Source organism: Labrus mixtus, chromosome 3 (assembly GCF_963584025.1).
Source record: "Labrus mixtus chromosome 3, fLabMix1.1, whole genome shotgun sequence".
In the NCBI taxonomy this organism is placed as follows: Eukaryota; Metazoa; Chordata; class Actinopteri; order Labriformes; family Labridae; genus Labrus; species Labrus mixtus.
The window spans coordinates 35,130,209-35,157,708 of NC_083614.1; the positions used below are offsets into that span (position 1 = coordinate 35,130,209).

The 27,500-nt window shown below is 51.1% G+C and overlaps 1 protein-coding gene across 1 annotated transcript in view; it reads right to left on the reverse strand.

Moving 5' to 3' along the window:
* Positions 1 to 27,500, reverse strand: part of grin3bb (glutamate receptor, ionotropic, N-methyl-D-aspartate 3Bb) — a 41,227-nt gene that overhangs the window by 9,679 nt on the left and 4,048 nt on the right. The window contains exons 2-4 of the mRNA XM_061034778.1: positions 13,339 to 13,979; positions 10,596 to 11,688; positions 507 to 652 (exon numbers count right to left, since the gene is read on the reverse strand). Coding sequence (XP_060890761.1) covers positions 507 to 652; positions 10,596 to 11,688; positions 13,339 to 13,979 — 1,880 coding nt within the window. The remainder of the gene's footprint in view (positions 1 to 506; positions 653 to 10,595; positions 11,689 to 13,338; positions 13,980 to 27,500) is intronic.

Genomic DNA, 27,500 nt, shown 5'->3' on the forward strand with positions numbered 1-27,500 from the left:
AACAACTACAGCAACCCCAAAGACAACGACTACAGCAACCAGAGACAACAACTACAGTAACTAAAGACAACAACTACATTAACAATGTACAGAGCAACTAGCACCACCCAACGGTATGGCAATAGTGCATGTGGACATCAACTGTAGCAACATGGTTAACACCTCAACTACAGCAGCCGGCAACTATCAACAACAGCATACAGAGACATATGGTTGCTCAGAAAAGTCTGTCTTTAAACAGGAAGAACCATTCACCATTGCCACAAGCAGTTTCTGCAACTTGCACCTCTGGCAACTTTACGGAATGTCTGGGTGTTGTCGTGATAACTTGGAAAAAATGTTCTCAGATTCAAGAAATGTTGTAGAAAACAGCAACTGAGCCACTCTGTCAATTCCTTTCCATCAGTTTGTTTGCTGGTTTACCTGAGCAGGTTCTCAGCAGCCGCTCAGACGTATGGGTTTGTCTCCTGGAAACGTGTGTGCGTGTGTGTGGGTGTGTGTCTTACTTGAGAGTGGCGACGCCTTCAGGTGTAGTCGGTTCATTGAATCGTCTCATGTACTCGTGCATCTCAGGAAAACTCTTCTTCATGTAGTCCTCTGCACTGCTCTCCCTCACCGTCCCAAATCTGAAACCCCACGAGGGGTGATGCAGCTGAGACACCACCAAGAAGAATGTTGAGTCAAGGTAAAGTCTAGGTCAGGTTTAGGTAAAGTCAAAGTAATGTAAATGGGTTAGGATTATGTTGGAGATAAGAGATCAACATGTGGAAGTCTCCGCCCACTGACCAATCAGATGTCTTGATGAAGAGGGGGGAGGAGTCCTGTATAATAACATTATAGTCTGTAAAGTGAATTATTTTTTTAAACTGATATCATCCTTCATCCAGACACAGAGACTAAAAAAGTGTTTTTAAGATGTTAAATGATGAATATCTTCTGATGTCTTTGAATGATATTTTCATATGAATGTTTAGTGTTGTTGGGGTTGTATCAAGTCAACTTTGGTTATATTCTTTAATAATTATTTCTAATTATTAATAATATAAATAAAATATCATTAAACTATGTTTAATCTCGTTTTGGGGCACCACCCTGTACTCAGGGAAATATAACCAAAATATCACTCAAATCAGTCTCAGATTAGTTATTTAATTACTAATATTATTAATAATTAATAACTATATTTAATAAATTGAAGGCGTGAAATCCGTACACAAAGCCTTCGCACCCAGCTTATATCACAATGCAAATACACCAGTAATCACAAACAACTGCTCTCTTAAATTATAACAGAATTTATTTAAACAAAGCAACATCAATCCAAAATCAATGAACTTAATCAAACAAATAACTATTATAAACTAATCTAAGCAAACAAACATTATCAAGCACACCTTGTGAATGAGGTGTGTGTGTGTGTGTGTGTGTGTGTGTGTGTGTGTGTGTGTGTGTGTGTGTGTGTGTGTGTGTGTGTGTGTGTGTGTGTGTGTGTGTGTGTGTGTGTGTGTGTGTGTGTGTGTGTGTGTGTGTGTGTGTGTGTGTGTGTGTGTGTGTGTGTGTGTGTGTGTGTGTGTGTGTGTGTGTGTGTGTGTGTGTGTGTGTGTGTGTGTGTGTGTGTGTGTGTGTGTGTGTGTGTGTGTGTGTGTGTGAGTGAGTGTGTGAGAAAGAGAGAGAGGGGGGGAAGAAGAAAAGGGGGAGATTGCTTCGTCCCACGTGGTCGCCCTTACGATGGCACACACCTAACAAAGACCTAATGTGGCCTTAATGTCTAAAAGAGACCGAGTTCGGCCCTACACGATCTGTGTCTCTGAGGCGTCTGGATGGCCGCGAGTGTATAGATCTCTGTGTGTGTGGGTGTGTAGCCTATGTGCGTAATGGGGGAAGAAAAGAGGATAAAAAGGAGCGTAGAGGAGGAGAGAAATGCGTGCCTGAAGAGGCCGGATCACAGTCCGAATCCCGCACCACAACTCGGAGTAATTCCCTTCATTCACAGAATCAAACCAGTGGCCGAATTCAAGTTAATACGACTTACACTGGCCTTTCTGATCAGAAGAGTAATACCCGGTTATAACGCTGTTACGCTAAACACATATAGGACGCAGCGGTCCGAAATGGGAACAACAAGAGTTTTAAACAGGTAAAACTCAGGACGCAGCGGTCCAACAAAGATAAAAATTACAGTTTCTGCTTCAATCAATCAATTGTTAAAAACACTCTCTAAAGCTAATTCTGCCCAGACCTAATTAAGCCTCACTTGTGAATCGCTTTGCCTGCGATCGGTGAAGGAAAAAGGAGTCCGGTGATAAAACAGATCTTCTGTCTGTCCTGGTGTAGAGGCGTCTGATGGCGGCGAGGGTCCCTTACGGCAAGAGCGGCTTCGTTGGTTCTCCGTCGAGGGGAAAGATGTCCGTTTATGTCCTTTCGTGCAGGACAGAATAAGACCGTTATCTTTCTGATAAACTGTTATAGCCTAACGCTCTCCGAGAAACTGAGATGCGTTCACTGGACAATCCAAGCTCGGAATTTGGAACACTGCCGGCCGCGGATTACCTGCGCGCCAAAACTTAAAACAAAGGAAGATTGTTGCAGAAAACAGGAGGTGAGCTTTGGTCTCCGAGCACTTAAGTCAGCGCGTGGAAAGAGAGAGAACAAGGGGAGTCTCAGAGTTTTATCACCTGGCCGCCTTCCTGTGGGGTCTCCCTCAGGTTCCGGTCCCCCCTTTACGTCACACGTAGGTGTGAAGTACCGCAGGGAATTCTGGGATAAAGAGTCCTTTTGGGCCTCTTGGTGATCTTAAAGGCCCAAGTCCATGGTTTGACTGTCCTAAGCCTGCGTGGCCCAACATCCCCCCTTTGTCCTGAAGAATGGGATTGCGGGTCACAGTCTTTAGGGCAAATAGGGCCAACAGTCCATGTGTTAGGAGACAAACGTTCAAATAGTTAGTGAGCAACAGTCCATACATTTTGAGAGGCATTCGGTCTGGGCAGACACTGAGGCAAAGTCTGGGCAGACTGTCTAATTATGTCTAAAGCTAGGCATACAACATAACCAGGCATTAGCAAAGCTTTGCTACTCAAGGTGCATTCTTTAACAAAACAAATGAAACAAACAGACAAGAGGAGGAGAGAAAGAGAAGAGTATCAGGTGTAGATTTGTGAACTCCTAGCCTGGGCAGGAGTAAGCCTGTGGGAAGGTGTTTGTGGCATGTAGGTGTGTAAATGTACATGTACATTATGTGTCTCCCTACCAATGTCAAAACACAAAACAGGGACTAGGAAACATTCATGTCGGTAGAGCGACATTGTTGTGTTTCCAGAATGGAGGCTATACCCCACTCCTATGTGGAGTCAGAATCGGGTTCTCTGTAAGTGAGGGAGGCCCCCTGACCTGCCACCTCTTTCATGCGCTCCAACTCCCTGGCAGAACTTGCTTCCTTAGGGAGCTCGTAGGAACTCCGGTTATACCGACCCTTCTGTCTCAGGCTACGGCCATCCCGAGAGTTCCGTTTGGATCTGGTAGTTCTCAGTTCTCCAGGCTGGAACCTACTCTGTGGTTGAGTCCCACGTTCACCCCCCTGGCTCTGTTCTCTATTCTGCCAGTGATGTGGTCTCTTGTTGCCCTCACGTGTCACGTGACATAAGCGTGTCTGCCAAACCACCTGTGCGAATTTCTTGATCTCTTTCATACTAAACTGATGTGTACGACTATGCAGGGTGACATCTGACCGCACGCAGCCATGCAGATTGTGCATGAAGATGGACTTAAAAGTTTGGTTCTCTTCCAATCCTGGAGCCTCACGTCCCTGGAAATATGCAGATCTTAGGCGCCAGTAATAATCTTTGGGGGCCTCGTGCTTCTGGTGCAGGACACTGAAAGCACTAAGAAGGGCAGATGCAGGGTCAATGTAGGTGGAGTATTCCTGGCGCAAAGCATTGCAGAGCGCAGAGTACTGGTATCTGATCTCAGGCTGAAGGGTAGTCGTGAAGTTACGGACACTCTTGGAAGTTGTCTTCCAGATCAGCCTGAGTTTTTCTCTTGTGGATGCATCAGGTACATCACTGAGACACAGGTTAATCGCTCTGAGGTAATCATCGATGCAGCGGTCTGAGTTATCTGGGTCAAACCGCTCTACATCCTGTGCCATAGATTCAATGAGCCTTATGCGCATTCTTTGATCTCTGGGTAAAAGGGAGCCATCCGAGTCATCTGAGGTTTGGATATTCCTCAGCTGTGAATCCTGCGATGGGAACCTACAGGTAGCAGGAGGGGGCCGGGTGTTATCTCTGCCTCTGGGGGCCGAGAAGTCACCCCCCTTCCTATGTGGTGATTCCAACCTGTGAAGGTGTGAAAGGGTGTCACAGCTGTCAGGGAACTGGGGTGTTTCCCCAAGGAGGGGGGCTCCACAGTCAAAATCAGGGAAAAATAGACTTATTTCTTCAGTCCTTGGGTTGTCCTGGCTGCTCGGTTCTTTACTGAGCTTTTTCAGCAGGGTTGTTTGATCTCTTGAGGGGCTTGGTCCAGGATCGGAGTCATATCCTGACGATATGTCTTGCTCCATGCTTACCTGTACTCCCTGAATTAATTCAAACATGTCCAACACTATCTGCTTGGCAGTTTGTAAGTGCTGACTAACAGATTTGTTTCCTTTCTGCAAGGATCGGACCTTTGGTGGGAGTGTCCCCATGAAAGCACGGACACTCCTAGCCGTAGTCTTCCAGATCCGTTTCAGTTTTTCCTGTGAGGACGCATGAGGCAGGTCAAGGAGACAATGGTCGACTTCTCTAAGGTAGTCGTTAATACTTGAATCTGGGCTATCTGGGTCAAAACGCTTCAGATCTTTGGCCTGAGGTTCTATCTGCCTGGTTCGCAGACCCTGACCCGAAGGCTGGCGAGGGCCGTCCGAGTCGTCTGACGACTCGTAAGCCCTGTGGTTGTCACGGTAGTACGGTTGCAACCGTGGCGGGGTTTGTGTTCGGCTCAGACGTGGCCGTCTATCATGGGACAGGTAATATTCGGTGCCCGATTGGACCCGTGCCTCCTCCCTGTCTCTAGGGGGCGTGAAGTCCCTCTTCCTGCGGGGTGAGGGTTCTCTTGGCTCAAAGCGTATTGCAGAACGCGGGGGCCTTGGGGCATTTCCCCATGACGGTGCTTCATGGTCTGGGGAGGCGTGGCGCCCTTCATCTTTACTCACCCAGCTCTTTACCGGGTAGTCTGAGGACGTGTGCGCTTTTGTGCTTGGGTCGACCCGGCGGTATCTTCCCCTCTCCTCCAGATCCTTCAACATGTCTGTCTCCCTCCTCCATGTGCTTGGTTCAGTCTCCCATCCTTCGTCTGAGGTTTCCTCAGCTGACATGGGGGCTGCAGTACTTATCTGCCTATCCTGAAATCTGGGTACCATGTCACTTCGTTTCTTCTGTTCGGCCGATTTGCTGCTTTCATGCAGTGTTTTATTCTCCTCCTGCAGGGCCATGCAATTTTCCTGCAAGGTCTTTAGTTTATCCTGCAATCTTTCGAAGTCGTCCCGCAGGATCTGTCCTTCTTCTTGTACCCGGGCTAGCTGTGCCCGGTGTATCTCGTTCTGCACATTTGATTTGCGCTGATAAAGGAGGAGAATTTTGCCTAGAACATATGAAGTTGTGCGTGTTGGCTTCCCAGTTGGTTGATTTGCATATTCAACCAAGCCCTTTAGTTTCTCTTCACATGTGCTGAGGGTGTAGGAGTTCAGACTGTCGAGCTGCTCTATAGGGAGGTGGATAAGATTAGCAACTACGTCTTGAAGGGGTGGATCGTCAGATCCACAGTGAGCCTTGGCCCATAGTTGATGTATGTCTTCTGCATACATTCTGTCTTTATTAGGGGTGATCCTGGCTCTGTGGTTGACAAGATCAACTAGCTCCTCTAATTTCTTATCCCTAATGCTAATTGAATAGCTATATAGGTTGGCACTCTCCTCTGAGGAGAGGTTCGTCAGACCGGCAGCAGTTTCTTGCAGTGCTCCGTCGTCTGATCCAAAAGGAGTCTCAGCTCCCGGCTCACCTAGGGTCTTGGTACACATTTTCGTGATAAAATGGAACCACAGTGGATTACTGTTAAAAAACGCTAAGCTAAACAAAGCTAGATCAACACCAGAGCAAATCTTATCTAGGTTTCACAATTGATCACTGCAGTCTATCCTGGAAGATAAGAGAGGGGATTCACACCTCAAGTCTTCAAAGGAAGGGAGGAACTCACACCTCTCGGACAGCTGGCTATGCGACAATGATGAGGTTACACTCTCATCTGGCCAAATGGCTCTCAAACAACAAGGAGCACCACAATCCTTTAGTAGAATACTTCAGGATCAAAATCTGGATTAATACAACAAATCAAGTTCATTGAGAAAGTCACACTAGCTGCATCCTTGTGTCCAATTGTTGTATGGACACAAAGGGGACAACAGTTATTGCTTTAACTGTTAACCAACAACATACAACACAACTAAGCCACAGCTTGATGTCTGCTTTGCTTAAACAACAAAAAATGTAAAGAAAATATAATTTTCTTCAAAAAGATCCCTTTTAGGATTTCAGTTCGGATTACTGTGCATTTACAGTGCAATAAAGCTTAGGTTTATTGAAGGCCTCACACGGGGCACCATGTTGGGGTTGTATCAAGTCAACTTTGGTTATATTCTTTAATAATTATTTCTAATTATTAATAATATAAATAAAATATCATTAAACTATGTTTAATCTCGTTTTGGGGCACCACCCTGTACTCAGGGAAATATAACCAAAATATCACTCAAATCAGTCTCAGATTAGTTATTTAATTACTAATATTATTAATAATTAATAACTATATTTAATAAATTGAAGGCGTGAAATCCGTACACAAAGCCTTCGCACCCAGCTTATATCACAATGCAAATACACCAGTAATCACAAACAACTGCTCTCTTAAATTATAACAGAATTTATTTAAACAAAGCAACATCAATCCAAAATCAATGAACTTAATCAAACAAATAACTATTATAAACTAATCTAAGCAAACAAACATTATCAAGCACACCTTGTGAATGAGGTGTGAATGTGTGTGTGTGTGTGTGTGTGTGTGTGTGTGTGTGTGTGTGTGTGTGTGTGTGTGTGTGTGTGTGTGTGTGTGTGTGTGTGTGTGTGTGTGTTTGTGTGTGTGTGTGTGTGTGTGTGTGTGTGTGTGTGTGTGTGTGTGTGTGTGTGTGTGTGAGAAAGAGAGAGAGGGGGGGAAGAAGAAAAGGGGGAGATTGCTTCGTCCCACGTGGTCGCCCTTACGATGGCACACACCTAACAAAGACCTAATGTGGCCTTAATGTCTAAAAGAGACCGAGTTCGGCCCTACACGATCTGTGTCTCTGAGGCGTCTGGATGGCCGCGAGTGTATAGATCTCTATGTGTGTGGGTGTGTAGCCTATGTGCGTAATGGGGGAAGAAAAGAGGATAAAAAGGAGCGTAGAGGAGGAGAGAAATGCGTGCCTGAAGAGGCCGGATCACAGTCCGAATCCCGCACCACAACTCGGAGTAATTCCCTTCATTCACAGAATCAAACCAGTGGCCGAATTCAAGTTAATACGACTTACACTGGCCTTTCTGATCAGAAGAGTAATACCCGGTTATAACGCTGTTACGCTAAACACATATAGGACGCAGCGGTCCGAAATGGGAACAACAAGAGTTTTAAACAGGTAAAACTCAGGACGCGACGGTCCAACAAAGATAAAAATTACAGTTTCTGCTTCAATCAATCAATTGTTAAAAACACTCTCTAAAGCTAATTCTGCCCAGACCTAATTAAGCCTCACTTGTGAATCGCTTTGCCTGCGATCCGTGAAGGAAAAAGGAGTCCGGTGATAAAACAGATCTTCTGTCTGTCCTGGTGTAGAGGCGTCTGATGGCGGCGAGGGTCCCTTACGGCAAGAGCGGCTTCGTTGGTTCTCCGTCGAGGGGAAAGATGTCCGTTTATGTCCTTTCGTGCAGGACAGAATAAGACCGTTATCTTTCTGATAAACTGTTATAGCCTAACGCTCTCCGAGAAACTGAGATGCGTTCACTGGACAATCCGAGCTCGGAATTTGGAACACTGCCGGCCGCGGATTACCTGCGCGCCAAAACTTAAAACAAAGGAAGATTGTTGCAGAAAACAGGAGGTGAGCTTTGGTCTCCGAGCACTTAAGTCAGCGCGTGGAAAGAGAGAGAACAAGGGGAGTCTCAGAGTTTTATCACCTGGCCGCCTTCCTGTGGGGTCTCCCTCAGGTTCCGGTCCCCCCTTTACGTCACACGTAGGTGTGAAGTACCGCAGGGAATTCTGGGATAAAGAGTCCTTTTGGGCCTCTTGGTGATCTTAAAGGCCCAAGTCCATGGTTTGACTGTCCTAAGCCTGCGTGGCCCAACAGTGTCTCCATGCCGCTCTGTCTGTTATCATCAGAGCTGATCTGTAGTTTGGACATTAATACTCTCTGATGTTTCTTTTTTCTGCATCTGTGTAACTTTAGTCTCTGGGTTTGTTTTAAACCTCTTTATATTATTAATATAGTTTGTTCAGAGTTTGTTAGATATGACGATCTGCTGACGGGAGACGCAGTGATGATTGTGATTTTAGGTTAGGTTATATGAAGCTAACTCCGCCCCTTTTATGTGAACGCGCTCTCTGACACTCGAGGGTTAATTATCAGGTTGATAAGCGGCTTCTTGTGACTGTTAATCATGCTCTATGATGTTAGGGTTAGTGAAGCTGGACCCACAGAGACCGTGGTCTGTTGGTCTCTCTTCGTAGAACAGACCCCTGATGTGTTATTGATCAGGTGTGTTGTTGATCAGGTGTGTTGTTGATCAGGTGTGTTGTTGATCAGGTGCGTTCTTGATCAGGTGCGTTGTTGATCAGGTGTATTGTTGATCAGGTGTGTTGTTGATCAGGTGTGTTATTGATCAGGTGTAACTGATCAGGTGTGTTGTTGATCAGGTGTTATTGATCAGGTGTCACTGATCAGGTGTGTTGTTGATCAGGTGTGTTGTTGATCATGCTGGGATCTCCATGTGTTGAAACAAAGGTCCGGCCTGTAGCCACAGAAACCTTAGTACGAGTACTTAAATGACTCTTACTCCCAGCATGCTCTGCAACATCTAACACATAGGTGTCAAGTGTAGGGTCAATAAAAGCAGCCACCTCTCATTGTTCGATCTCTTCACGTGTGGTCTCCCTACACCAGAGGATACCTCTCTTCACAAGCTTCCAGCTTCAGGGGAGACATGCATTCCAACCTGGCCTACCTCCAAGGTCTGCTTTAAGAGTTTTGACTCAATCAGTTACTATCTGGTTCGAGCACAGAGAGAGTCTTTCCTATTATTTTTGTCAACGTCGGTGAACGCAACTGGACAGGAGTGCTACAGAGAGCCACTGTTACCTGAAGAAGAATACACCAAGGAAAATCTACTCCTACCACCAGAAAGACAACAGAGCATTGCTCTTGTCTCAAATCTGACTCCTGCTTCCGTCTCTTTTCATCTGCCACAGAAACCTGCCTGAATCTGTTGATTCAATAGATTGAAGACCAACCGAACCTTGAAACAGTCATCAGAAAAGTGATTCCAAGTAAGACTTTAGTCTGGGCACAGAATATTTTAGGAAGGTTTATTCTATAACAACTGATAATTGTGAATTATTGTTGACTGAACGTCACATTCTGTTTATTATCTGCTGTAAGCTGCTGCATTTGTTTTTGTTGCTGAACCGCCATGTTCGCCTCTGTGTTTTAATTCAATGCTATGCTAGTGTACTTTCAGTTAAATGTTTTCACATTCAGAAAGACCAGTGTACCTGCTGTTGAATCAAAGTCTTATTTATTTTAATTATTAATTAATTATTAATAATATTAGTAATTAAGTAACTAATTTGAGACTAATTTTAGTGATATTTTGGTTATTTTGCCCCTGAGTCAATTAAATGTGGTTGAATAACATTGTCATTTATATTAATAAATAATTACATATAATTATTAAAGGATATAACCAAATTTGACTTGATAAAACTCCAACAAATGGTGCCCTGTGTGAGGCCTTCAATAAACCAGCTTTATTGCACTGTAAATGCAGAGTAATCCGAATTTTTAATCCTAAAAGAGATTTTTTTTTAGGAAAAATTATCTTTTCGTTTGAAGATTTACTTTTCTTGCTTAGTGTTTATTCAAAGAAGACAGCAAGCTGTGGCTTAGTTTGTGTCGTATGTTGTTGAACATAATGATGCAGCCAGGGCGACTTTCTCAATGAACTAGTTTGTTGCTTTAATCCAGAGTTTTATCCTGAATAAATTCTTCTAAAGAAATGTATTTGTTTTGAACATTGACTTCTCATTTCAAGCAAAGCAACCATCAAGTTGTGTTTTAGTTGTGTTGTTGTTTTTTGGTGAGTTGAGTAGAATATATTCGCAATAGTATTCGTTGAGTAGAATATATTCGCAAAATATATTCGCAAAATATTTCCGTCTCTCAGCTTCTGTTTCTGTAACATTTTTTTGGGAGTCTCTGGAGAGCAGATATTAAAACTTGGAATCAAAACTTTCAAGGAGTTTTCAAGGATTCTTACCTTGGCATCGTGGATCCCTGAAACCTCCTCGAAAGTCTTCTCTCCCACCATGACGGCGGCGAGGTTGGCGGTGTAGCTGGACAGCACCAGCAAACAGAAGATTGCCCACAGGTTCATTAGGAAGCGGCCAGTCCAGCACTTGGGGGTCTTGGAGGACACGGTGCGTCCAAACAGGATGGCATAGCAGAGGTTCAGGGCAGAGGAGTACGAGAATACCCTGATCCTGTTGCGCCCATGAGGCGTCATGCCATACGGACTCTTCCACTCATACAGCGTTAGGAAGAGCGCTGTGATATGTAACGCCAAGAAGATGCCCACCCACATAGACCAGTGCAGGGGCCACATGAAGGCTCCAATGGGGGCTGCCGTGTCCTTACTGCGCACCAGGATTCCCAGGCTAGTGGAGAAGAAGGGTGACGTGAAGTCGATGACCCGGCTCCGCGCTGAGTTGATACTGAAGGAGGTGACAGCCAGATCTGCAAGTCCATTCAGAAGATCTCCTACCAGCCCGGTCCAGCGCCCAGCCTTCCACGCTCCATACTTCCCGTCTCCAACGATATAGAGATCGTACTCGAAGCCCAGATCCTCGGCCAGCTTCTCCAGCAGGTCGATGCAGTATCCATAGCAACACTTGCTGTACTCTGCAGGCAGGAAGCTGCCGTTCCCACCGGCCACCTCCCTGAAAAACCTATGCAGGGTCTCTGAGCTGTTGGTGCTGGCATCCAGGCAGAACTGACCAGCAGGGCAGCTCCCTTCGTCATCCACGTCCCGTGTGAACACAAAGGGATGTTCAACCAGGGTAACCACACGGACTCGGCTACCCGCCACTGGCATCCCCGGCCTCCAGCGCCCCCTGGTCCTCCCGCCCCCGCCTTCCGTCCTGTGGGGAGGTTTGGGTCCCTGCCAGACTCCCTGGTCCTCCACCTTCAGCTCCCCCCCCTCCCAGCTGCCTACAGTCACCCAGGTGGGCTGACCAAGCACGTCACGTCGCAGGCTCCAGATGTGGAAACGTTGTGAGGTCACCACCTGAGACCGGTTCAGGTGGACCCGGACCGGACCTGTCAGACCTAAGAAAGACGTGTTGGACAGAAACCTGCAGGAAAAGAATACATACACACCTCTGTTCAAACAGATGAATTATGTGGGCACATATGTGAAGTCAGACACATGTTTCTAATTCTGACACTTAAATATGTTGCTGGTTATGGCTGACAGGTGTGAACTGAACACCTGTGTTAGGGTGAGGTCCTCACAGAGGAAATGATGAGGAGTGACCTTCATCACACAGCAGCTCATTATTCACAGTTTGAGAATCAATTATCTCACAGTTAACAGGACAAACATGTCGACATTTCGGGCAGAACCTGCAGGAATGTGAATGTTTGTGATCCTCAGTGGTTTGGTCCTCCTGACCTGGTTCTGCTCAGGTTCTGAAGGATTCAGGTGTCACTGTGATGAGTCAGTGTGTGATCTGGGTTCATATTAACACTCTGAACTCTCTGTTCCTCTTCACGCTCTGTATTCTATGGTTTTTTTCTTCTTCTGCAGCAGATAATCCATCCTCAGAGGATTTTATCTTTCACTCTGAATGTTTTTTCATTTACCGAGAAAGTGTTTGATCTTTTTTTTTCTGTCAGGAACTGAACGCAGCAGTTAAACCTTTTATCCTCCTCAAACCTGCTGCCAGACGAGAAATCTCAAAAACACAGACCCTGCTGCAGAGTTTCATACCACAGCCAGCAATGTGTCCTGCAACTAGCAATGTGTCCTGAGAGAAAAAGAGAGTGAGAGAGAGTGAGAGAGAGTGCTGGCCAGAGATCAAGCGAGAGTAAGAGTAACAGTAACAGAAAGAGAGCGAGCAAGAGAAATGGAGAGCGCGAGAGAGAGAGAGAGTGAGAGAGAGCTTCAGGCTCTGTAATAAATCTCTTCATGAATAAAAGTTAAACCTTCATCATCTTTTTATTTACACAGACAGAAAAACACACCGACTGTATTCATAAATATATGAATGTGTGTGTGTGTGTGTGTGTTAACTCCTCCCCCCTGAAGGAGAGGATCAAAGAGGTAGCTGAAGGGGTTGAGGTGATTAAGATGCAAACAGCTGCTGCAGAAACATGTAAATATTTGAAATAGAAATTTGCAGCAATGCTCACTGATCACCTCTGCCAGCTGATCACCTCCACCAGCTGATCACCTCCACCAGCTGATCACCTCCGCCAACTGATCACCTCCACCAGCTGATCACCTCCACCAGCTGACTACACACTCATACGTCCACAGACTGTAAATATGAATGTTTGAAGTCTGAGTGATGTCACCCAGCTACACGCCTTATTGTGAATAACTCTTATCCTTCTTCAAATCAAAACTGATGAGTCATCAAAACATTCACCCCCCCCCCCCGTACAGTGTGTGTCCATCGAGACATGAGCTAATCACACCTATTTGGTTTTTTGAACCAGACTGTAAACATGTTAATCTCTGCTGTAAAAACAGGCTTTTTAGAATGGGTGTGTATGTGACTTCCTGTGCTTCTGCAGACAGCCTCTAGTGGACACTCCAGGAACTGCAGGATGTTACACTTGAGCATCGGCTTCATGTTTCAACACCTGAGGTTGCTGTTTGATTTAATCTCAGACCCAGGAGAAAATATTAAATTATTAAACAACTTCAACAGCAGCAAAGTAACATGACGGCTGATTAAATACATTTCTAAGTATAATGTTCACATGTTGGTTCTCACCTGGTCAGGTACTGTCCTGATGATGGTACCTGGTGTTCAGGCGTGTCGTAGCAGTTCACCGTGTTCTGGATCAGAGCCAGGTCCGGTCTCACCATGGTTGCTGTGGTGATGGCCCTGGAGATGAGCTGCAGAGCATCTCTGACATAAAACTCGAGGGGTTTCCTCTGTACCTCTCCGTAGGCCAGCAGGCCGAGCGGCAGTCCAATGGCGTGCAGTGCATCAGGGCTTAGCGGCTTGCCTAGAACCCAGTGCATCATGGGTAGCGTGAGTCCCAAGTCTTGGGCACTGCGTAGAACACCTGCCGCGCATTGAGGGTCTGCTCCAAAAAGGAGCACAGACGCGGGTGAGGACTGGTTCTGTCTGAAGTGTCGTGACAGGAAATCGTGGATCTGAGTATCGTCATGTGACGACTGTGTCAGGTTCAAGACAGCGCGCAGGCGCCAGGCAGCACCGCTCCCACCATCCCATGATGCACCACTACTGGTCTGATCCAGGAGCCGCAGGATACCTCCAGACTCCTCCCAACCTCGACACAGAACCACAGTCCCATCCCTCCAACCGGACCGCCGGAGAACCGTCAGCAACAGATCGGACAGACTGGACTCTGGAACCCCGGTCAGCATCTGCAGGTGGAACGGGTTCTACTCAGAACCAGGGAGGAGCAGGAGCAGAACCAGCAGGAAGACCCGGAGGACGAGCAGGAGAGGGAGGACAGAAACAGAATTAGAACATATCGAAGTGGATTACAGAACAAAGATGCTCTGTTACAAACACGAGGCTGTTGGGATGAAGATGATGTGGAAAATCTGTGTCTGTAACTTTCTGCAGACTGAAGCAGGGAATGTTTCCTGAGGGACAGAACTATACAATCAGCTGATTCAGTTCCTTTGACTTTGTTCTACTCAGCTGAATGCTCTCCCTCTCACCCCTCATGAGGCCGTTGTGTCCTGAGGCATCATGGGAAACGTGGCGAGTAAAGCAGAGGCATGTTAAAAGTTTCTGTAAGGAGCTTAAAGAAAGTGTGTCAGAATTAAACGTAACAAAACAAATCATCCAATCCTGTTTTTAGAGGTAAAAGTAGAACACTGATCACACTCCCTGTAAACTGATGATGATGATGATGATGGTGATGATGTTAGCTGTTAGCACGTTAGCTAGCTTATTAACGAGCTGCATGAATTATAAACGGAGACTCTGGCTGTTTTCTTGTTGCTTTGGATACGTTTGTATGATATATTGTCGTGCTGTTGTGCTGATTTCATAATGTTGTGTTGCTGTTGTTGTGATGTTGCAGCGTAGAACTGTTAGCATGAAGCTAGTGTAACAGAGTTAGAATGAACCTCTTTTGAATTTCTACAAAATGAATGTGTCTGTCATATTTATGTTACTTTGTTGCCGCCTGGTGGTTTAATAACGCAACTGTAGGGCTCCTAGCTGGCCACCGTACGTATGTGTGTTTAGTGCTGCGACCAACATGTCTCTGTTTAATGTTTTAAAACTGTTCCAAAAACTTTAGGTAACATGTATTTTGTCCATGAACCCGTTTAGAATGTACTGTTAGAGTTTCGGACATTTATGTGTAGAAATGTTTATTTTATTTTACGAGTTTCAGTTTGTTTACATGCCGAGCTAATGCTAGTTAGCTTACCAGTTAGCTGCTTCCTCGTGGCTGTGATGCTCACGTCAATGCTCTTGCGTGCATGTTTTTGTGTTATACAGATGTGAGTCCTTGCAGTTGCATATCAATGCTTATTGTGTGCTTTTGTAATATACACCAGGTAGGCATGGTTAAATTAGTTTTACATAAAAAGTGAACTGTAAATTCCTGTTGTTTGTGTTAATTGTAAAAAGCTATAAAATGCACTTCATTGATGGTTATGTGTTAAAATGATTTTGGTATGTTTATATACAGATAAAAATTGAAAATGCTCTTATTTGGTACTCAAAGACAAGTAAAATTCCACTATACGATCACTTGTGCTAAAAATGTATTTAATTGATATGATTTCATGATGTTATGTAAAAATATTCTTAAAAAGAAAAAGGAATCTCTCCTGAGCTGAAGATGTGAGTCCTTGCAGTTGCATATCAATGCTGATTGTGTGCTTTTGTATTATACACCAGAATAAAAAGGAAAGAGATCCAGAGTGAGAGCAACTCCGGCTGTTGTGGCATTCTTCCTGCACCATAAACATCTGAGACAGACACACACCCTCCATAGTCCAGCAGAGAAACACAACGGTTACACTAGCAGCATCCAGAGGAAGAGCTCTCACTCTAATGTTTCTTCATGAGCCAGAGTTCTGATTCACTGAGAGCAAAGTCTGCTGGGAGAACAGCTTCCCCACACTCAGCTTCATACAGAAAACATAAACACACAGAGGGGGAGTCAGAGAGAGGGAGTCACAGAGGGGGAGTCAGAGAGTGGGAGTCAGAGAGGGGGAGTCAGAGAGTGGGAGTCATAGAGGGGGAGTCAGAGAGTAGGAGTCACAGAGGGGGAGTCAGACAGGGGGAGTCAGAGTAGGGGAGTCACAGGGGGAGTCAGAGAAGGGGAGTCAGAGAGTGGGAATCACAGAGGGGGAGTCAGAGAGAAGGAGTCACAGGGGGAGTCAGAGGGGGGAGTCAGAGAGGGGTAGTCATAGAGGGGGAGTCACAGAGGGGGAGTCAGAGAGGGGTAGTCATAGAGGGGGAGTCACAGAGTGGGAGTCACAGAAGGGGAGTCAGAGAGGGGGAGTCACAGAGGGGGAGTCAGAGAGGGGGAGTCAGAGAGTGGGAATCACAGAGGGGGAGTCAGAGAGAAGGAGTCACAGAGGGGGAGTCAGAGGGGGGAGTCAGAGAGGGGTAGTCACAGAGGGGGAGTCAGAGAGGGGGAGTCACAGAGGGGGAGTCAGAGAGGGGGAGTCACAGAGGGGGAGTCACAGAGGGGAGTCATAGACGGGGAGTCAGAGAGTGGGAGCCACAGAGTGGGAGTCACAGAGGGGAGTCACAGAGGGGGAGTCACAGAGTGGGAGTCACAGAGGGGGAGTCAGAGAGGGGGAGTCAGAGTAGGGGAGTCACAGAGTGGGAATCACAGAGGGGGAGTCACAGTGGGGAGTCATAGAGGGGGAGTCAGAGAGAAGGAGTCACAGAGGGGGAGTCAGAGAGGAGGAGTCACAGATTGGGAGTCACAGAGGTACTGTAATAGAGGAGGAGTCAGAGAGGGGGAGTCATAGAGGAGGAGTCATAGAGGGGGAGTCACAGAGTGGGAGTCACAGAGCTATTGTAATAGAGGGGGAGTCACAGAGGGGGAGTCAAAGAGGGGGAGTCATAGAGGGGGAGTCACAGAGGGGGAGTCACAGAGGGGGAGTCAGAGAGGGGGAGTCAGAGTAGGGGAGTCACAGAGGGGGAGTCACAGAGGGGGAGTCAGAGAGTGGGAATAACAGAGGGGGAGTCACAGTGGGGAGTCATAGAGGGGAAGTCACAGAGTGGGAGTCACAGAGGGGGAATCAGAGAGGGGGAGTCAGAGTAGGGGAGTCACAGAGGGGGAGTCAGAGAGGGGGAGTCACAGTGGGGAGTCATAGAGGGGGAGTCAGAGAGAAGGAGTCACAGAGGGGGAGTCAGAGAGGGGAGTCACAGAGGGGAGTCACAGAGGGGGAGTCAGAGAGGGGTAGTCATAGAGGGGGAGTCAGAGTAGGGGAGTCACAGAGGGGGAGTCAGGGAGGGGGAGTCACAGAGTGGAAGTCAGGGAGGGGGAGTCAGGGGGGGAGGGAGTCACAGAGGGGGAGTCAGAGAGGGGGAGTCATAGAGGGGGTATCAGAGTAGGGGAGTCACAGAGGGGGAGTCAGAGAGGGGGAGTCAGAGAGTGGGAATCACAGAGGGGGAGTCACAGTGGGGAGTCATAGAGGGGGAGTCAGAGAGAAGGAGTCACAGAAGGGGAGTGGGAGAGGGGGAGTCACAAAGGGGAGTCACAGAGGGGGAGTCAGAGAGGGGGAGTAACAGAGTGGGAGTCACAGAGGGGGAGTCACAGAGGGGGAGTCACAGAGGGGGAGTCACAGAGGAGGAGTCACAGAGGGGGAGTCAGAGAGGGGGAGTCATAGAGGGGGAGTCAGAGTAGGGGAGTCACAGAGGGGGAGTCAGAGAGGAGGAGTCACAGAGGGGGAGTCAGAGAGGGGGAGTAACAGAGTGGGAGTCACAGTGGGGAGTCATAGAGGGGGAGTCAGAGAGAAGGAGTCACAGAGGGGGAGTGGGAGAGGGGGAGTCACAAAGGGGAGTCACAGAGGGGGAGTCAGAGAGGGGTAGTCATAGAGAGGGAATCAGAGTAGGGTAGTCACAGAGGGGGAGTCAGAGAGGGGGAGTCAGAGAGTGGGAATCACAGAGGGGGAGTCAAAGTGGGGAGTCATAGAGGGGGAGTCAGAGAGAAGGAGTCACAGAAGGGGAGTGGGAGAGGGGGAGTCACAAAGGGGAGTCACAGAGGGGGAGTCAGAGAGGGGGAGTAACAGAGTGGGAGTCACAGAGGGGGAGTCATAGAGGGAGAGTGGAGAGGGGGAGTCACAGAGGGGGAGTCACAGAGGGGGAGTCACAGAGGAGGAGTCACAGAGGGGGAGTCAGAGAGGGGGAGTCATAGAGGGGGAGTCAGAGTAGGGGAGTCACAGAGGGGGAGTCAGAGAGGAGGAGTCACAGAGGGGGAGTCAGAGAGGGGGAGTAACAGAGTGGGAGTCACAGTGGGGAGTCATAGAGGGGGAGTCAGAGAGAAGGAGTCACAGAGGGGGAGTGGGAGAGGGGGAGTCACAAAGGGGAGTCACAGAGGGGGAGTCAGAGAGGGGTAGTCATAGAGAGGGAATCAGAGTAGGGTAGTCACAGAGGGGGAGTCAGAGAGGGGGAGTCAGAGAGTGGGAATCACAGAGGGGGAGTCACAGTGGGGAATCATAGAGGGGGAGTCAAAGAGAAGGAGTCACAGAGGGGGAGTGAGAGAGGGGGAGTCACAGAGGGGAGTCACAGAGGGAGAGTCAGAGAGGAGGAGTCACAGAGGGGGAGTCAGAGAGGGGTAGTCATAGAGGGGGAGTCACAGAGTGGGAGTCACAGAGGTATTGTAATAGAGGGGGAGTCACAGAGGGGGAGTCAAAGAGGGGGAGTCATAGAGGGGGAGTCACAGAGGGGGAGTCACAGAGGGGGAGTCAGAGAGGGGGAGTCAGAGTAGGGGAGTCACAGAGGGGGAGTCACAGAGGGGGAGTCAGAGAGTGGGAATAACAGAGGGGGAGTCACAGTGGGGAGTCATAGAGGGGAAGTCACAGAGTGGGAGTCACAGAGGGGGAATCAGAGAGGGGGAGTCAGAGTAGGGGAGTCACAGAGGGGGAGTCAGAGAGGGGGAGTCACAGTGGGGAGTCATAGAGGGGGAGTCAGAGAGAAGGAGTCACAGAGGGGGAGTCAGAGAGGGGAGTCACAGAGGGGAGTCACAGAGGGGGAGTCAGAGAGGGGTAGTCATAGAGGGGGAGTCAGAGTAGGGGAGTCACAGAGGGGGAGTCAGGGAGGGGGAGTCACAGAGTGGAAGTCAGGGAGGGGGAGTCAGGGGGGGAGGGAGTCACAGAGGGGGAGTCAGAGAGGGGGAGTCATAGAGGGGGTATCAGAGTAGGGGAGTCACAGAGGGGGAGTCAGAGAGGGGGAGTCAGAGAGTGGGAATCACAGAGGGGGAGTCACAGTGGGGAGTCATAGAGGGGGAGTCAGAGAGAAGGAGTCACAGAAGGGGAGTGGGAGAGGGGGAGTCACAAAGGGGAGTCACAGAGGGGGAGTCAGAGAGGGGGAGTAACAGAGTGGGAGTCACAGAGGGGGAGTCACAGAGGGGGAGTCACAGAGGGGGAGTCACAGAGGAGGAGTCACAGAGGGGGAGTCAGAGAGGGGGAGTCATAGAGGGGGAGTCAGAGTAGGGGAGTCACAGAGGGGGAGTCAGAGAGGAGGAGTCACAGAGGGGGAGTCAGAGAGGGGGAGTAACAGAGTGGGAGTCACAGTGGGGAGTCATAGAGGGGGAGTCAGAGAGAAGGAGTCACAGAGGGGGAGTGGGAGAGGGGGAGTCACAAAGGGGAGTCACAGAGGGGGAGTCAGAGAGGGGTAGTCATAGAGAGGGAATCAGAGTAGGGTAGTCACAGAGGGGGAGTCAGAGAGGGGGAGTCAGAGAGTGGGAATCACAGAGGGGGAGTCAAAGTGGGGAGTCATAGAGGGGGAGTCAGAGAGAAGGAGTCACAGAAGGGGAGTGGGAGAGGGGGAGTCACAAAGGGGAGTCACAGAGGGGGAGTCAGAGAGGGGGAGTAACAGAGTGGGAGTCACAGAGGGGGAGTCATAGAGGGAGAGTGGAGAGGGGGAGTCACAGAGGGGGAGTCACAGAGGGGGAGTCACAGAGGAGGAGTCACAGAGGGGGAGTCAGAGAGGGGGAGTCATAGAGGGGGAGTCAGAGTAGGGGAGTCACAGAGGGGGAGTCAGAGAGGAGGAGTCACAGAGGGGGAGTCAGAGAGGGGGAGTAACAGAGTGGGAGTCACAGTGGGGAGTCATAGAGGGGGAGTCAGAGAGAAGGAGTCACAGAGGGGGAGTGGGAGAGGGGGAGTCACAAAGGGGAGTCACAGAGGGGGAGTCAGAGAGGGGTAGTCATAGAGAGGGAATCAGAGTAGGGTAGTCACAGAGGGGGAGTCAGAGAGGGGGAGTCAGAGAGTGGGAATCACAGAGGGGGAGTCACAGTGGGGAATCATAGAGGGGGAGTCAAAGAGAAGGAGTCACAGAGGGGGAGTGAGAGAGGGGGAGTCACAGAGGGGAGTCACAGAGGGAGAGTCAGAGAGGAGGAGTCACAGAGGGGGAGTCAGAGAGGGGTAGTCATAGAGGGGGAGTCACAGATTGGGAGTCACAGAGGTGCTGTAATAGAGGGGGAGTCACAGAGGGGGAGTAACAGAGTGGGAGTCACAGTGGGGAGTCATAGAGGGGGAGTCAGAGAGAAGGAGTCACAGAAGGGGAGTGGGAGAGGGGGAGTCACAAAGGGGAGTCACAGAGGGGGAGTCAGAGAGGAGGAGTCACAGAGGGGGAGTCAGAGAGGGGGAGTAACAGAGTGGGAGTCACAGAGGGGGAGTCAGAGAGGGGGAGTAACAGAGTGGGAGTCACAGAGGGGGAGTCATAGAGGGGGAGTGGGAGAGGGGGAGTCACAGAGGGGGAGTCACAGAGGAGGAGTCACAGAGGGGGAGTCAGAGAGGGGGAGTCATAGAGGGGGAGTCAGAGTAGGGGAGTCACAGAGGGGGAGTCAGAGAGGAGGAGTCACAGAGGGGGAGTCAGAGAGGGGGAGTAACAGAGTGGGAGTCACAGTGGGGAGTCATAGAGGGGGAGTCAGAGAGAAGGAGTCACAGAGGGGGAGTGGGAGAGAGGGAGTCACAAAGGGGAGTCACAGAGGGGGAGTCAGAGAGGGGTAGTCATAGAGAGGGAATCAGAGTAGGGGAGTCACAGAGGGGGAGTCAGAGAGGGGGAGTCAGAGAGTGGGAATCACAGAGGGGGAGTCACAGTGGGGAGTCATAGAGGGGGAGTCAGAAAGAAGGAGTCACAGAGGGGGAGTGAGAGAGGGGGAGTCACAGAGGGGAGTCACAGAGGGGGAGTCAGAGAGGAGGAGTCACAGAGGGGGAGTCAGAGAGGGGTAGTCATAGAGGGGGAGTCACAGATTGGGAGTCACAGAGGTGCTGTAATAGAGGGGGAGTAAGAGAGGGGGAGTCATAGAGGGGGAGTAGGAGTAGGGGAGTCACAGAGGGGGAGTCAGAGAGGAGGAGTCACAGAGGGGGAGTCAGAGATTGGGAGTCACAGATTGGGAGTCACAGAGGTGCTGTAATAGAGGGGGAGTCACAGAGGGGGAGTAATAGAGTGGGAGTCACAGTGGGGAGTCATAGAGGGGGAGTCAGAGAGAAGGAGTCACAGAGGGGGAGTGGGAGAGGGGGAGTCACAAAGGGGAGTCACAGAGGGGGAGTCAGAGAGGAGGAGTCACAGAGGGGGAGTCAGAGAGGGGTAGTCATAGAGAGGGAATCAGAGTAGGGGAGTCACAGAGGGGGAGTCAGAGAGGGGGAGTCAGAGAGTGGGAATCACAGAGGGGGAGTCACAGTGGGGAGTCATAGAGGGGGAGTCAGAAAGAAGGAGTCACAGAGGGGGAGTGAGAGAGGGGGAGTCACAGAGGGGAGTCACAGAGGGGGAGTCAGAGAGGAGGAGTCACAGAGGGGGAGTCAGAGAGGGATAGTCATAGAGGGGGAGTCACAGATTGGGAGTCACAGAGGTGCTGTAATAGAGGGGGAGTCACAGAGGGGGAGTCACAGAGTGGAAGTCAGGGAGGGGGAGTCAGAGAGTGGGAGTCACAGAGGGGGAGTCATAGAGGGGGAGTCACAGAGTGGGAGTCACAGAGGTGAGTCAGAGAGTGGGAGTCACAGAGGGGGAGTCAGAGATGGGGAGTCACAGAGGGGGAGTCATAGAGGGGGAGTCATAGAGGGGGAGTCAGAGGTGGAGGGAGTCACAGAGGGGGAGTCAGAGAGGGGGAGTCATAGAGGGGGAATCAGAGTAGGGGAGTCACAGAGGGGGAGTCAGAGAGGGGGAGTCAGAGAGTGGGAATAACAGAGGGGGAGTCACAGTGGGGAGTCAAAGAGGGGGAGTCAGAGAGAAGGAGTCACAGAAGGGGAGTGGGAGAGGGGAGTCACAAAGGGGAGTCACAGAGGGGGAGTCAGAGAGTGGGAGTCACAGAGGGGGAGTCAGAGAGGGGGAGTCATAGACGGGGAATCAGAGTAGGGGAGTCACAGAGGGGGAGTCAGAGAGGGGGAGTCAGAGAGTGGGAATCACAGAGGGGCAGTCACAATGGGGAGTCATAGAGGGGGAGTCCGAGAGAAGGAGTCACAGAGGGGGAGTGAGAGAGGGGGAGTCACAGAGGGGAGTCACAGAGGGGGAGTCAGAGAGGAGGAGTCACAGAGGGGGAGTCAGAGAGGGGTAGTCATAGAGGAGGAGTCAGAGTAGGGGAGTCACAGAGGGGGAGTCAGAGAGGAGGAGTCACAGAGGAGGAGTCACAGATTGGGAGTCACAGAGGTGCTGTAATAGAGTGGAATTCAGGGAGGGGGAGTCACAGAGGGGGAGTCACAGAGTGGGAGTCAGAGAGGGGGAGTCAGATAGTGGGAGTCACAGAGGGGGAGTCAGAGAGTGGGAGTCATAGAGGGGGAGTCACAGAGGGGGAGTCACAGAGGGGGAGTCAGAGAGTGGGAGTCATAGAGGGGGAGTCATAGAGGGGGAGTCACAGAGTGGGAGTCAGAGAGGGGGAGTCACAGGGTGGGAGTCAGAGAGGAGGAATCACAGAGGGGGAGTCACAGATTGGGAGTCACAGATTGGGAGTCACAGAGGTGCTGTAATGGAGGGGAAATCACAGAGGGGGAGTCACATAGTGGAAGTCAGGGAGGGGGAGTCACAGAGGGGGAGTCAGGGAGGGGGAGTCATAGAGGGGGAGTCAGAGTAGGGGAGTCAGAGAGGGGGAGTCAGAGAGGGAGATTCATAGAGGGGGAGTCACAGAGGGGGAGTCAGAGAGGGGGGGTCATAGAGGGGGAGTCACAGAGGGGGAGTCACAGAGGGGGAGTCACATAGGGGGAATCAGAGAGGGGGAGTCATAGAGGGGGAGCCACACAGGGGGAGTCACAGAGGGGGAGTCAGAGAAGGGGAGTCAGAGAGGGAGAGTCATAGAGGGGGAGTCACAGAGGGGGAGTCAGAGAGGGAGAGTCATAGAGGGGGAGTCACAGAGGGGGAGTCACAGTGGGGAGTCATACAGGGGGAGTCAGAGAGTGGGAGTCACAGAGGGGGAGTCAGAGAGTGGGAGTCATAGAGGGGGAGTCACAGAGGGTGAGTCACAGAGCAGGAGTCAGAGAGTGGGAATCATAGAGAGGGAGTCATAGAGGGGGAGTCACAGAGTGGGAGTCACAGAGGGGGAGTCACAGAGTGGGAGTCAGAGAGGGGGAGTCACAGAGGGGGAGTCAGAGAGGAGGAGTCAGAGAGGGGGAGTCATAGAGAGTGAGTCAGAGTAGGGGAGTCACAGAGGGGGAGTCAGAGAGGGGGAGTCATAGAGGGGGAGTCACAGAGGGGGAGTCAGAGAGGAGGAGTCACAGAGGGGGAGTCAGAGAGGAGGAGTCACAGATTGGGAGTCAATGAGGTGCTGTAATTGAGGGGGACTCACAGAGGGGGAGTCACAGTGGGGAGTCATAGAGGGTGAGTCACAGAGGGGGAGTCACAGAGGGGAGTCATAGAGGGGGAGTCAGAGAGTGGGAGTCACAGAGGGGGAGTCACAGAGGGGAGTCATAGAGGGGGAGTCAGAGAGTGGGAGTCATAGAGGGGGAGTCACAGAGGGGGAGTCAGAGAGGAGGAGTCACAGAGGGGGAATCAGAGAGGAGGAGTCACAGATTGGGAGTCACAGAGGTGCTGTAATAGAGGGGGAGTCACAGAGGGGAGTCATAGAGGTGGAGTCAGAGAGTGGGAGTCAGAGAGTGGGAATCACAGAGGGGGAGTCACAGTGGGGAGTCACAGTGGGGAGTCACAGAGGGGGAGTCACAGAGGGGGAGTCAGTGTAGGGGAGTCACAGAGGAGGAGTCAGAGAGGAGGAGTCACAGAGGGGGTGTCAGAGAGGAGGAGTCACAGATTGGGAGTCACAGAGGTGCTGTAATAGAGGGGGAGTCACAGAGGGGGAGTCATAGAGTGGAATTCAGGGAGGGGGAGTCACAGAGGGGGAGTCACAGAGTGGGAGTCAGAGAGGGGGAGTCAGATAGTGGGAGTCACAGAGGGGGAGTCAGAGAGTGGGAGTCATAGAGGGGGAGTCACAGAGGGGGAGTCACAGAGGGGGAGTCAGAGAGTGGGAGTCATAGAGGGGGAGTCATAGAGGGGGAGTCACAGAGTGGGAGTCAGAGAGGGGGAGTCACAGAGTGGGAGTCAGAGAGGAGGAATCACAGAGGGGGAGTCACAGATTGGGAGTCACAGATTGGGAGTCACAGAGGTGCTGTAATGGAGGGGAAGTCACAGAGGGGGAGTCACATAGTGGAAGTCAGGGAGGGGGAGTCACAGAGGGGGAGTCAGGGAGGGGGAGTCATAGAGGGGGAGTCAGAGTAGGGGAGTCAGAGAGGGGGAGTCAGAGAGGGAGATTCATAGAGGGGGAGTCACAGAGGGGGAGTCAGAGAGGGGGAATCAGAGAGGGGGAGTCATAGAGGGGGAGCCACACAGGGGGAGTCACAGAGGGGGAGTCAGAGAGGGGGAGTCAGAGAGGAGGAGTCACAGATTGGGAGTCACAGAGGTGCTGTAATAGAGGGGGAGTCACAGAGGGGAGTCATAGAGGTGGAGTCAGAGAGTGGGAGTCAGAGAGTGGGAATCACAGAGGGGGAGTCACAGTGGGGAGTCACAGTGGGGAGTCACAGAGGGGGAGTCACAGAGGGGGAGTCAGTGTAGGGGAGTCACAGAGGAGGAGTCAGAGAGGAGGAGTCACAGAGGGAGTGTCAGAGAGGAGGAGTCACAGATTGGGAGTCACAGAGGTGCTGTAATAGAGGGGGAGTCACAGTGGGGGAGTCATAGAGTGGAATTCAGGGAGGGGGAGTCACAGAGGGGGAGTCACAGAGTGGGAGTCAGAGAGGGGGAGTCAGATAGTGGGAGTCACAGAGGGGGAGTCACAGAGTGGGAGTCATAGAGGGGGAGTCACAGAGGGGGAGTCAGAGAGTGGGAGTCATAGAGGGGGAGTCATAGAGGGGGAGTCACAGAGTGGGAGTCAGAGAGGGGGAGTCACAGAGGGGGAGTCACAGTGGGGAGTCATAGAGGGTGAGTCACAGATTGGGAGTCACAGATTGGGAGTCACAGAGGTGCTGTAATGGAGGGGAAGTCACAGAGGGGGAGTCACATAGTGGAAGTCAGGGAGGGGGAGTCACAGAGGGGGAGTCAGGGAGGGGGAGTCATAGAGGGGGAGTCAGAGTAGGGGAGTCAGAGAGGGGGAGTCAGAGAGGGAGATTCATAGAGGGGGAGTCACAGAGGGGGAGTCAGAGAGGGGGGGTCATAGAGGGGGAGTCACAGAGGGGGAGTCACAGAGGGGGAGTCACAGAGGGGGAATCAGAGAGGGGGAGTCATAGAGGGGGAGCCACACAGGGGGAGTCACAGAGGGGGAGTCAGAGAGGGGGAGTCAGAGAGGGAGAGTCATAGACGGGGAGTCACAGAGGGGGAGTCAGAGAGGGAGAGTCATAGAGGGGGAGTCACAGAGGGGGATTCAGAGAGGGGGAGTCACAGTGGGGAGTCATACAGGGGGAGTCAGAGAGTGGGAGTCACAGAGGGGGAGTCATACAGGGGGAGTCAGAGAGTGGGAGTCACAGTGGGGGAGTCAGAGAGGGGGAGTCAGAGAGGGAGATTCATAGAGTGGGAGTCAGAGAGGGGGAGTCACAGAGTGGGAGTCAGAGAGGAGGAATCACAGAGGGGGAGTCACAGATTAGGAGTCACAGATTGGGAGTCACAGAGGTGCTGTAATAGAGGGGGAGTCACAGAGGGGGAGTCACAGAGTGGAAGTCAGGGAGGGGGAGTCACAGAGGGGGAGTCAGGGAGGGGGAGTCATAGAGGGGGAGTCAGAGTAGGGGAGTCAGAGAGTGGGAATCACAGAGGGGGAGTCACAGTGGGGAGTCATACAGGGGGAGTCAGAGAGAAGGAGTCACAGAGGGGGAATCAGAGAGGGGGAGTCATAGAGGGGGAGCCACAGAGGGGGAGTCACAGAGGGGGAGTCAGAGAGGGGGAGTCAGAGAGGGAGAGTCATAGAGGGGGAGTCACAGAGGGGGATTCAGAGAGGGGGAGTCACAGAGGGGGAGTCAGAGAGTGGGAGTCACAGAGGGGGAGTCACAGAGGGGAGTCAGAGAGGGGGAGTCAGAGTAGGGGAGTCACAGAGGAGGAGTCACAGAGGGGGAGTCAGAGAGGGGGAGTCAGAGTAGGGGAGTCAGAGAGGAGGAGTCACAGAGGGGGAGTCACAGAGAAGGAGTCAGATAGAGGGAGTCACAGAGGGGGATTCAGAGAGGGGGAGTCACAGTGGGGGAGTCACAGAGGGGAGTCATAGAGGGGGAGTCAGAGAGTGGGAGTCACAGAGGGGGAGTCACAGAGGGGAGTCACAGAGGGGGAGTCAGAGAGGGGGAGTCAGAGTAGGGGAGTCACAGAGGGGGAGTCAGAGAGGGGGAGTCAGAGAGGGAGAGTCATAGAGGGGGAGTCACAGAGGGGGATTCAGTGAGGGGGAGTCACAGAGGGGGAGTCAGAGAGTGGGAGTCACAGAGGGGGAGTCACAGAGGGGAGTCACAGAGGGGGAGTCAGAGAGGGGGAGTCAGAGTAGGGGAGTCACAGAGGAGGAGTCACAGAGGGGGAGTCAGAGAGGGGGAGTCAGAGTAGGGGAGTCAGAGAGGAGGAGTCACAGAGGGGGAGTCAGATAGAGGGAGTCACAGAGGGGGATTCAGAGAGGGGGAGTCACAGAGGGGGAGTCACAGAGGGGAGTCATAGAGGGGGAGTCAGAGAGTGGGAGTCACAGAGCGGGAGTCACAGAGGGGAGTCACAGAGGGGGAGTCAGAGAGGGGGAGTCAGAGTAGGGGAGTCACAGAGGAGGAGTCATAGAGGGGGAGTCACAGAGAAGGAGTCAGATAGAGGGAGTCACAGACTGGGAGTCACATAGGCGCTGTAATAGAGGGGGAGTCACAGAGGGGGAGTCAGAGAGGGGGAGTCACAGAGTGGGAGTCACAGAGGCGCAGTAATAGAGGGGGAGTCACAGAGTGGGAGTCACAAAGGGGGAGTCATAGAGGGGGAATCAGAGAGGGGGAGTCATAGAGGGGGGTCATAGAGGGGGAGTCACAGAGGGGGAGTCACAGAGGGGGAGTCAGAGAGGGAGAGTCACAGAGGGGGAATCAGAGAGGGGGAGTCATACAGGGGGAGTCACAGAGGGGGAGTCACAGAGACGCTGTAATAAAGGGGGAGTCATAGAGGGAGAGTCACAGAGGCGCCGTCATAGAGGGGGAGTCACAGAAGGGGAGTTTACATCTGAGTCGTTCACTTCTGTGTTCTTTAAAACCAGGACCGTGTTCACTGAGCTCCCTCTGTTAGTGCCTTCAGGCACACCACTGTGTTTAATCTGATGTTTCCCGCTCATGTTCTTTTTCTGATCCACATGT